This window comes from Lissotriton vulgaris, chromosome 7, assembly GCF_964263255.1.
Source record: "Lissotriton vulgaris chromosome 7, aLisVul1.2, whole genome shotgun sequence".
Classification (NCBI taxonomy): domain Eukaryota; kingdom Metazoa; phylum Chordata; class Amphibia; order Caudata; family Salamandridae; genus Lissotriton; species Lissotriton vulgaris.
This window is the reverse complement of record NC_141695.1, coordinates 1,706,325,641-1,706,337,839: the sequence shown is the minus strand read 5'-3', so window position 1 is coordinate 1,706,337,839 and position 12,199 is coordinate 1,706,325,641. Positions and strand designations below refer to the sequence as shown.

The window sequence follows — 12,199 nt, the reverse complement described above, 5'->3', positions numbered from 1 at the left end:
TACTGCAAATCTTAACTGTGACATTTCACTTTACCTCTTGTGGAACACCACTGGCTTTCCAGAAAGTTTCCGTCAGCCTTAAGTTATGCAGGGCACTATCCACATGCTACCAGTTGAGTTGAAGATGCCAAACGAGTTTGTGATATTATTTGCTAATTACTGTCTTATCATATGGGGCTCTTGACATTCTAGATACGAAGAGATCTCTTTCCTGCGGTTGTCAGATTTGAAAAAAAGTTGGTAATGAAATGGTATAATTAATATGGAAGTTCAAGAGGACTTTCAGAGTGAATGAAGGGTAAGTTATTAAGGATCCGTTACTAAGGTGTAACCAAAGGGTGCAAAAAGCTTTGATTTCACTGTCTCTTCTAGTGACTGTAATGGCTATTTAAAAGCACACATTTCTAGGACGTGGCCTGACCAGCCAAGATGGTGTACGTCTCTGTGTAAGCTTCCACTACCCCCATTTCCCAATGGCCTAAATCCTGGTTTCTGGTAAGAAGCGGTGGCCTCAGTTGGAGAGGACACATGGTGAAAGGAGCCAGATCTATACTCTGCTCTCCGAAGATGCAGCAGCAGGCTCCGACCTCCCGGCAGGTTAGAGGACTGTGCCGCATGGTGATGGCGGTCTCAGAGTGAAGCCGAGCAACATGACAGAGCCCCTCAAACAAGTTTGAAAGGGTGAGCTGGGATAGTTGGAGGTCCCTTGATGGTGGCCCCTCCTGGAACTTTTGCCAACACAAGAGAAGACGCAGGAGAGGATCAACTGAAGGAACCCATGAAAGGAAGGGCCATTGCCTGGGACATGGAGGTGCCGCATGGAGGTGAGGCACAAACTGTCTGCTGGACATGCAGGGGCACCCGAGGAGATTCCGTTGGACTAGCCCATGACTCTGCCTGGTGGATATTGTAAGTGCTGCTGTGGGGGCCACCGCAAAAGAACTGATCAATCTGGGTGGGGCGACACAGAGGCCTGTTGGTGGATGCTTTTGAAGAGGAAAAAGCTGGAACGGGCCACCGCCGCCTACTCTGGTCTGTGAAGGAGTGGGCCTCACTGGAGTGTGTGCCTCTCCTATATGCCCCACCTTCACTCTGGGGTACCATTTGTCACCGCTACATCCTATGACCCCTTGCAGATCCCAATGGTGATTGCCTCCTGCAGTGGTGGAAGGTACAGGGGTGGTGGGGCAGGGGGTGTTGGGTTGGGAGCTGGACAAACAAAAATTCACTTACCTGATCTCTCCACGTCTTGTCTCTTCCACGAAGCACCCAGGCTCCCCACAGCCTATAACAACACTGCAATGCAGCGTTGTGATTGGTCTGAGTGCCATGGTTCGGTGCTCAGACAGGGGGCTAGGGGCCTGGCCATGTTCTCTACCTAGTCTGTAATGCAGCTTGTGTGGAGAAGATGCAAAGTGCTCATGACGCTTTGGTCAGGACGGCCGGACAAAGCATCATGCGCACTTTAGAGTGCAGCAACCACTCCTCCTACCTGATGTCAGGGGAGCCAAGCTCGCCTGTGACGATACTAAAAATAAAATACCTTCCGTTATTATAATTTTATTTTTTATTTTACATTGCTCCGTGAGCAGTGGGGGCAATGCTTGTCCGCCTTAGCGGAGGAGCCGCCACTAGCCTTCTGGAATCTCCGGCTTACTCAGTCTTCAATTTGTCCAACGTACAGGATTGGGAGCGGTGACTTCCTTTTCCCAGGTCTATTAATCTGTTGTCCGCTCATGCCCCAAGACTGTAAACTCTGGGAAGCAGACTGCACGTGCTGCCAGCTGTGCTCTCTTGGGGCTGTGGTGCGCAGGTTTGGCCACCAACTTTATTCGGTCGCCATGGGTTGAGAAACCATCCTCCTAGAAGGCACCATCCAGGATAGACAACCTCATGGCTCTGGTAAGGTTTGGCCACCAACTTTATTCGGTCGACATGGGCTGAGAAACCATCCTCCTAGAAGGCACCATCCAGGATAGACAACCTCATGGCTCTGGTATCAGAAGTATGTGGTTCTTCGCGGATAAGGATTTAATGGCCGAACCCACAGACACTGGGACAATCCTAAAAGCCTTCCAGGCTTCCTGGACAGCCCTGGAGACCAAGATCGGAGAAGTGAGTGTTGAGGTCACTGTGCACCGCCAACATATCCATAACGTGGGTGACCGAATCTCGGAGGTTGATGAGCAAATCTCAGAACTGGAGGACATAATCTGAGATCCTCAATCCAAGGTCCTTCACCTAGTAACTACCTTCAAGGCACCACTGGACAGGGCAGTAGACACAGAGAACAGGGTCAGAAGGAACAATCATACTGGGGTAGGTTACTGGAGGGATTGAAGGGCTCTGACCCGAAGGATTCTTGGAAAAATGGTTGACATCCTAGATGCCTACAGACTAATTCTCTCAACCTACTTCATGGAAGAGAGAGCTCACCTGGGGGCCGGGTGAAAGTGGAATTATTGTTTCAATCCACATGAATCATGATTTTCCTAGACTACATGAGCCAGGTTCAGCAATGACAACGCTGCTATGAGACGGTTAAGCAGAAGCTGAGAACCATGAAACTTCAACATATGCTCCTATACCCCACAAAACTTTAAATAACTCCAAATCTTACCTCTTCGACTCTCCGGAGACAGCATGGGGCTGGGTCACTGAGCACCATGCGTAAGTTGGGAATATGCTCCCCGGATGGGGCTCTGCCTCCTCTCAAAGATTCCAGTGGAGTTGCTCAGGCCGCATTGGGTGCCCGAAGCTGTATTTGAAACAAAGCTTATTTTTCTAAAATTTGTGTAGATCTCCTTATTGAGTCGGGTGTCAGTTATTGGCCATTTGTGTGCAATACAGGTCTTACACTTATCTGTGTTAGGCCTAAGGCTGCTTGTCCACACGACCACTAAGAGCACTGTAGATTTACGTTGAGCCCTGTACACTTCCAGAGGAATCTCTGGCCTCTGTGCAAGCTATAACCACTTAGTGGTATATCATATATAGTCCCAGCTTCCTACAGTGTGTCCTGAAATGGCTGCCAGCAATAACTTGCTCATGTTGCTGACAATTAAATTAATCTTGTGGACCCAACAAACCAGATCTACAAATATTTATATAACTTCATTTTTCAAAAACTACTGAACGGATTTACACCAAATCACAAAAAGCTCAATCTGAATGCCAAGGTCAAGCTTCCTGCCAACTTCAGTTTAATTTTGTTTAGCTGTTTTTGCAGTACTGCTTTTTAAAATAAGTCTATGGCAAATACATGGGGAAATAGGCTTTTGGGACCCTCCCCACATTCTACTCTGCGCCCGCTAGACAGATAACCCCAAAACTCCAGGAAGAGGCTGAAGTGAATTTGTTTTTTTTGGAAAGTTTGGTGAAGACGCCTATAACTATACCGTGGCGACTACCACTATGTAATATATATTTTTAAAAGACAATGTGTTGCAGCCTTTGTTTTTGGAGTTGAAAACGCTTTTTCTGGTTGCTCCTAAGAGACCGGATACAAGGTGAAATAAAGGCCTAGTTGCAAAGAGAGTGGGTAGAGTCTCTAATTACAGAAACAGCCCAGAGAGGAGCTTTTAGCGGAATAATGACTTGTGCTCCGCCTCTGGCTAAGAACTCTAGAAACATGGTGAAGTGTCTCCAAAGGATCCACTCTCGCCAGAATACTCTATTCATTTAAAAAGGAAACTGCTAGCAATACGTCTTGGGGCACTACCGACTAATGCTGATCAACCACACTGGAAACATAGTGGCCCGATGTTATGCACTTTATGTGATGCTCCGAAGCAGGATTTTTTAAATCTGATCTGTATATGTCCAGTTTTAAAATTAAATCGTCTTTTACTGTTAAAAAATCCTTTTAATGCCAGGGACATACGAACTTGTAGATCCGCCATAATAAGGGGTCTTGATCCAAATGACCCGCAACTTAATTGTAAATTGGTAAAATTTCTTCTTTTATATGAGAAATTAACTTGAAATATATTTCAATGGTATTTTATCAAAGTGAGGAATATTTTTGATGCACTGCTTAATACAGTTTTATTTACTGGTAATTGGTTTTTCTGGCGGATCATCAGCAAATCTAACACGTATATAACATTACTGACAATACCGTCTTGATATGATTTTATCAAAAGCTATAAACCCTATTAATGACAATGAATGATTTTAATACGTATATAATATTTTCCTCTACGGATTGTTGAATTTCATCGAAATTGTTATGGTTTTAATTAACTTAAACAATAAAGAATTTCATTCATTAATTTCCTTCTATAACACTCTCGCCAGCGATCCAACGAATGATGTTGATGTTTCACAGAAGGATGAGGCAGCTGGGGCAGTGTAAAAGGTGACTTTCCCATCTAGGTTTCCACAGAGGAGGATAATCCTGTGGAAGAACATCTTGAGTAGATGGTGGTGAACCTGGTGCCAATGGATCTTTCTTTGATTCTCTGGGGCTGGAGTGGGCGTTCCAATACTGCCCAAAGTGATGGGACACTTGCAACACCAGAGCAGGAACTACAGTACTTTTCGAACATCTGGATATTTACTGTTCCCTAACCTTTTAAAAGTGAACGTGAGTGCAACAGAGTAAAAAGAACAGTATTATTTCCATAACTACTTTTAAAACTATTGAAGGGGTACACTGCTTAGTTTCTTTAAGAAAAATTAATGCACTGCTTTAGTGGCCTCCCGGCAACTGCCCAGCCGCCCTGCTGCAACTGGACCAGCCTGAGCCATGCTACTGCCCTCTGCTGGAGTGAGTCCTGATACCCAAGAGGTGCCCCCAGGACCTGGACCCCTGGGTGGTATCAGTGGTAGCTCCTCCTGAAAAAAAAGGTGAAAACCCTAAAGTCTGGACTTCTTGCAACCAGGCCGGTTTGTGCCAAGAATCTCATCTGCGACTACCACCAATGCAAATCTCTTGTGAAACCTGCTCTCCGCAACAGCGACCAACCGGCAATGTGAAACCTGCACCTCGCTCTACAGCAACAACAGCCTGTGACGATCACAAACATGAAGTTACAGCAACTGTAGTGATTTCCCTTTTGGGCCCACTTTGGTTCTCCCTTAGTTTTGAGTATTAGATGTTTTAGGCTGCTGCTGCTGCTTTGCACAGACACACAATACATTTGTTTTCATAACATTATTTTAGCAATACTCTGTACATGTTTGTTACTCAGTGAGCCTTCTTTGGAGTTAGTTTGCACATTTTGTACAAGTTTGCCTGGAATACATAACATGATGTTCTGTTCTCTGTGCTCAAGTCATCAATAGCGCCTAACGTTTTGGACTTAATACAGTAGCACGGCTACAGCTTTCCAGCACAATAGTCCTTATCATATACCCTATGTCTCGTCCCATTGGGGGCAAAGGAGAATTCCGGCAGAAAGACCTGTACTGGAGCGAATTCCCACAAAGCCTGACATGCAACTTTGTGTAAACAGTGTTTACTCTCATAATGCAGTGTAACTAACTACATACATCATGTACAGGGTCTGTAAATGCTTTACACATTGCCTCTAAGATAAGCCTGACTGCTTCTCTGCCAACTACCATAGAGTTAAGCATAGGTTATGTTGTGACTTTTGTTGTTCACCCTAAGAAGGACTGTGGTTGTTGTGTGACTGAGGCTCCCACCCAGTTCAATCAATAATCCAATTTCTTACAAGGGTGCTTTTTATGTCAGCATATTTTATAGAATTTTTAGAAAGTTTAAGGAATCCTGAAACCTCATTACTTGAGCAACCTCATTCACTAACACTCGCTCCTCTTACTGCGGAGGTCTGTATTTGTCAAGTTTCAGAATTATGTTGTACGGATGTACATTTAGGGAGTTGCATAGAGTTTTGAGGCAACTGTAAGGGGTCATTCTGGTAATATATAAAATATAAAAACATCTATGTCTATGCTGGCCCTTGCTTTCATATGTCAAACATTGAACATTACATACGAAAATGACTTTGTTTGGCATGATCTAAAAGTGAAAATCTATTTAGAACGCAATGGTGCACGGGAGAGAGAGAGACTGGTGGGTTTGGAGAGCAGAAGTGAAGGATTCAAGATTATGCACATGTGCATGGGGAAAGAGAAGTAAAGAATGGAATGGTCTTTCTTTGATCCATCTATGAAGACTAAAGATGTGGTGGTTCCGAACTAGTGGTTGCGGTCGGTCACACAAATTTAGGCCAATCTGCCACTGCAGAGATGAAACAGGAAATTAAAAAATCAATTTCAAGTAATTTAGTAACATTATGTTTGTAGAAGACTATGAGATTAAATTCATGACTAATCTTTAATGCAGCATCAGCGCACCAATTCCATTTTTGTTGCACTTGTATTGAAGACTATGCAGAAGAAATATATAAGCAGGTAATAGTCTATTTTGTTTTTACCTTTAGTGGCCGATTTCGTCTCATAACTGCAAGCTCGATATTTTTGCCTCCAGATTGTACAACCTACAATCAAAGCAAACAAGACTAACGAAGTGCAAGGTTCAATGTATCATTGGTATCAATATTAACACTAATTTCAGCAATTCAACATTTCACCTGGCTCTTGAAGCTCAAGATCTCCAATCATTTGTTATCCTAGGATATCTGTCCTTTCAAAAACCCAAATGCATAGGTTTCACTCAAAAAGTGTACTTTTAGACACCAATGGCAAAAATAATGTTAGACAGCAGCTGGTCAAATACTGAGCACTATACATAGTTCTACTAAAACAACAATAAATCAGCATGACATGTAAACACTAGAGCACAGCAATTGCCTGCAGCAGCAACACCCCATGTTAAAAGATTTGCTAAAATAATACTCAAAACCTTTTTAGGTTATTTATTAGCATTCAAAACAACATACTGAGAAAGCTGTAAACTCCAGAGCCAGATGTCACTTTTAGTAGCTCCCATCTGTGTGTGATGCGCAGTCAGTGGTTCAAATTAAATACAGGCAAAACTGAGCTCCTACCTTTTGACCAGAAGAAAATCTGAAGTGTTCCTTGCCAGTGTTCACTATGAAACCACTCACTAAGTCCTAACTTTGTCAGCAGTAACTCTTACTTTTATTTTTTCACCTGAAGTGGGAAATCCACTCATGTCTCACCCAAGGCGGCAGCAGATCAATGCAATGCAATATTAAGTATTATGTCAATGCACCTTACTTGTCAAATGCAAATTATGCACTGGATGCCATAGAATAAAATACCGAACCCTCTGTAGAATCACCCCTGGACTAGGACATCTTTACACACAAAGTAGCATATAAAACTGCTCTGGATAGGACCAGTTTTACAGAACTACTCATCATCAGATCTTGAAGTAAGAGCGGGTATTTGAAGGATTAAAACGATTGCGAGCAATGGAACTTCTATTTGACATGCCATAATGCTGGTAACTTCTGCTTCAAGCACTTATGGCGATACAGCACTAGCTTCTACTGCCGGTATTGTTCTACCCAGTGTTACGTGTAAAATCAGTCTTTTACCCCTAATTTGTGGGATTGATCTGTATTTATAAATTTACTCCATAAGCCACGAAAATATGTCTAAATTCTGAGTAAACCGCATATTATATAAGCAGTTTAATCATCTCTTCAAAAAAATGTTCAGCCTTCATGTTGGTAACTTTTACTACTAAACTGCTTGGAAGTCAACGGTGAAGGCTTGGATCACATTTATTCTCGTAGCACAAAGTGTAACACAAACCACTCGAGCACTATACTCACCTCCAGAAGGGCCTTGATAACTAGTTTAATTGTTAGGTCATCTGTTTCATTAGCTTCATCTGTATAGTTTTTCTCCAGAAATTCACGTACGGACTTGGCTCCTCTGCCAATGGCATTAGCCTGAAATAAATGACAGTGGGGCAAGTAATGTTTACTTTTTGTTTAGTGAAAATACTCCCCCGTCTTTTGTTCCAAAACAAGATATGCCTTTCACTCTTGAATGGAAAGCAGAATATTCATAGCTAGAAAACAGGAAATACACTTCTCATATGTCACAAGATTGGAATAAGATGCAATAACAGTTGAGATTTGTTCAGTTAGTACTTTGCTACACTGAAATGGCCTTGTCTCAGTTTCAAAATTTCATATGTCGTGCACTTAGTACAGGCAACAGCGTATGGTGGAAAGATCCGGCCATGATTTTATGCACAATTTATCCCACGATTCTCAGACTGCCTAACTTTAGCAGGCATAGAAAACAAATAAAACAAAGATGAGCGAGATACACTGACTGGATTCTCCTGTCCCTGAAATTGGTCTAAAATCTCAACGTTATTTAAAACGAATTAACATGACAATTGAGTTTGAAAATTCAAATACACAAGAGGGACACCACTCACCTTCCAGGCGTGGTAAGTACCAGAAGGATCTGTCTGGTAGAGTCTCGGAGTCCCATCAAAGTCAAAGCCCACAATAAGGGCGGATATGCCAAATGGTCTGCGGCCATTACTCTGGGTGTAGCGCTGCCAAACAAAAAAGGAAACGTAAGGCTTGCTAGGCCCAGACAGCGATACTAGTTAAACTAGAGGGGCCCAACCTAGGAATCCTTTGCGCAGATGGCACCACAAGGGAGGTTTTTTAAGTAAAAGGGTACACATCTAAATTAGAAGCGAACAATTAATGATAACATATGAATATATTGAAATGAGTTCTGGTGCCCGATTGGGGGATAAACAAAATCACAACTCAAAAACACAAAAACATTCCTTCATGGCTCATGCACATGGAATATGAAACAACTCTCTGTGTCCCTCACTCACTTAGTTACAGCAAAGGGCAGACTAGCTATAAGCCAATGACTGCCTACAATCCGTTTACTCCTTCAGATTGTCTGCTCTCCTCTGTGGAAAATCTCTGGACAATAGCTTAATACAAAACCTTTATATGTAATAATATTACCCACTTATTCCAATAATGGAAGAATATTGCATTAACCCACAAAGGCAGCTTTAGGAATGATTTTACCAACACATAATAACAGAATGATTTTAAACAACACCTTCTCATTTTCAATAGTAAATATTTCTAAATCTAAAGACAGGCTTAAAATGCAAATTTAAACAGATGATGAATTACACATGGTGCAAATGTTTAACTTAAAGACTAACTACCTTTAATGGTCTCCTTCACACTGGTTTTAAAATGTAATCTCAAGCACTATCCACATCCCCAGTAGTTTGTCATGCACACAAATCCAACACGGACAGTGGTGGGTCATTGCTCCATTCTAACCTGCTTCAGACTGGCGATGTAACGTGTGATGTACTCCACAGTCACTGGATCTTCTACGGTCAGCCGGTGACTCTGGCACTCAACACGAGCTCGGTTTATCACTATTCTGGCATCAGCTGTGAGTCCTGAAGCAGAAACATAACCATGAGTGCCACAAATATACACATTCGAACCACCATGTACTGAGAATTTCAACCTGCCTTTCCCTATACCCAGAGGTCTAGAGGTACCTTTGCTAGCCCATATATTTGAAAAACATACAAATGTGTATTTTTCAAAAAATTCCAAAACCAAATGGCCATCATTATAACCTCCAGAACTGAACTCCAGGTGGGGAGAAGGGGTGGGGTGGGGTGGGTTGGGTGAGCACCTCCCCCACCCCGCCATGAGGTTGGAGGACTATAGCAATATGCACACCAAGAAATTATCATGATTAACAATGAAGATCAAAGCAATAATTCAATTGATCTACCAAATGAGAATTAATCTTTTTTTCCCCAAGACCAATCACAAATCGACATTGTATATACTCTTATGACATCACATGTGACAGAGCATACAAAACTTTTTTCAAATAAAAATAATGTAAGCTGTCACCAATGTGTGCATAAACGTGCAACAAAGAAATATCACTCAATGAATACTTTTTTACAGGCTATACATAATGAATTTCTCAGTTCATGGGTTAACACTGATGTGTGGACCATTTATATGTCCTTTCATAGTTCAAAGAAACAGGGGGTATACCAGCACTGCCAGACAAAGGGAACCATATGTGGTAAGCCTTTCCCAAGGGCTTAATTGTAGATCCTCCTTTTACCCCCGTTGACAAGTGTTCATACGTTTCGACCCCATTACGAATGGTCAGGCTGGGGGGAGGAGCCGAGCCAGCACCCAAGATGGACGCGTGAAGACCGGCTCCGGCCGCCCGTCTTTCCCTGACTCGATATCCTGCGCATCATCCTGTCCCTAGACCCGATTTTTGGGTGGGGGAACTTCAGCGGAGCCTGTTGGGAGCACCCCGGTCCTTCTGCGTGCCCTGGCGGCCGCGATGCACCACTCTCCATTTTGCGGACTGCAGCTGCCGGACTCCGGGGCCTAGAGTTCCCGCGACCCCCGGCCATAGTGAGTCAACAGCGGCCGCTTTACCGCTTGTGCCTTGCTGGTGACTCCGCCCCCCCCTCCCCCGAGCCACGGGGGTGCCTGACAACTGTGCTGGAGCGGCCTGATCCCGGATTCCGGGCGCCTTATAATTGACTCACCCGCCCGCATCTTACAGCCGGTGCTGGATTCTGACGCCCAGCGGGGACTCGGCCTGTCCCCCTCGGGTGAGCTGTGGATTCACTGTGGGGAGCGAATTGGTGGTGGTCTCCCCCGGTCCTCCAGGGGGCCTGAGGGGATAACGCTGAGCCCGGGAGTCTGCGGAAAGGCCTGGATGGGGTGCAACTTCAAGCCTGACTGTCCTTTACTATTGGAGGTCTTCTTCCTTCCGGCTGCTGGGGCCGTGTTGTGCCCCGTCTGGACCTGTAGGGATCCTTTCCTGGTGGTTGGGGCTACTGATATGCCCGCTCTTGTTCCCTGATTTGTGGCTGCTCCGTGGGGGGCGAAGGGCTCCTGATTCTCAGGCTGGGCCCGGTGTGGTACTGGGCAATTTTACAATTGATTGCGGATTGAGACGTGGGACGCCTTGATCGGGGAAGGATGGCGACAAAAACAGATACGGAAAAGCAGTTGCCCAAGGCCACCAGGGGTGCCATGCAGGTGAAGTCCAACAAGCTAGACAGATAGGCCCTACCAAAAGGGTCGCCGCTTGACTCTAAGAAGGGTCCAGTTGGAAGCTCTGATGATCAAGCTGGTGGGGGGAGGGGGGGGGGGGGGCGACCTTGAAAGATCTTATGGCGACCATCACTAGGGTCCGGACGTCCTTGGGTCAGAAGATGGAGACTCTCGATACCAAGCTGGATACTGTCTCGCTTTAAATGGGTTTGATTAGGGCGGTTCTCTCGAAGGCAAATGAGAAGGTTAAAGCGTTGGAGGTTAAAACAACTAGCCTTATCAATGGGGTGAACCAGCTGCAGCAGGAGGTGCGTGATCTTAGGTCCTCTAGGGAATCTACGGATCATCGGCTTGATGAATATGAAGGGCGCGCTCGACGCAATAATGTCTGCATCCTGTTTGTGGAGAACCTCATCCTTAATTATTTTAAACCTAAGGGCCTCAGTAAGATTTTTACGATGGAGCGAGCACATAGAGTTCTGGGTGGTAGGCCTCGTGTTGGGGCTAATCCTAGACCGATAATCGCTCGAGTCCTTAACTTCTGTGACAGGGACGCTATCCTGCAGGCGGCTCGTGCGGCGGATCCTCTGAAATTCGAGAATGCGACTCTCCTGTTCTTCCCAGACTTCACTCAGGCGGTGCAGAAGCAAAGACAGAGGTTCTTGCTGATTAAGAAAAAACTGAAAGAGACAGAGGTATGAGGTACGCCATGATGTTTCCCGCTGGCCTCTGGGTGGAACTTGATGGGAAGGCCTGGTTTTTTGACAATCCTGACGTGGCTGCAGACTGGTTGGATAGTGTTCAGCGGCCGGACCAGGAGTCGCGTGATCGGGAGGAAACAGAAGAACAATGACTTGGTATGCCATGAGATCGACTGGGGGCCTTGAGTATTGTTATGGGGCTGTCTCAGCGGGTGCTGGCGTTTGGATTTTCCCTGGACTTGTTATGTATTGTTCTTAAGATGTTTTCTGAAACCAGGGAGGAAAAGAGTGTTGGGGAAGGGGGGGAGGGGTGCTGTTGAGCCAGTGCATAGGCCCTCCTCTGTTTTCTAATTTTAGATTTTTGTAGATTAGTTGGGAGTGACAGGCACACTGCTAGTTGGGGACGTGTGCGAGCTGTATGCAGGGGTGCAGGGAGGGGGGATGGTGGGGGTTGTTTGGGGTCTGTTTGTTTTA

General features: G+C 44.8%; 1 protein-coding gene across 2 annotated transcripts in view; it reads right to left on the bottom strand.

The window, feature by feature from the left end:
• The window catches only part of PSMA7 (proteasome 20S subunit alpha 7), a 60,447-nt gene that overhangs the window by 2,568 nt on the left and 45,680 nt on the right, over positions 1-12,199 (bottom strand). Inside the window, exons 3-7 of one of the 2 annotated variants that reach the window (XR_015297633.1) lie at positions 9,249-9,373; positions 8,357-8,479; positions 7,737-7,856; positions 4,386-6,470; positions 3,355-4,145 (exon numbers count right to left, since the gene is read on the bottom strand). Coding sequence is in view for 1 of the 2 variants with exons in the window: in XM_086932866.1 (XP_086788992.1) it covers positions 6,408-6,470; positions 7,737-7,856; positions 8,357-8,479; positions 9,249-9,373 (431 nt within the window). In the remaining variant the exon portion in view is untranslated. Of the gene's footprint in view, positions 1-3,354; positions 4,146-4,385; positions 6,471-7,736; positions 7,857-8,356; positions 8,480-9,248; positions 9,374-12,199 lie in introns of those variants that run through there. The other variant, XM_086932866.1, reaches the window with a different exon arrangement.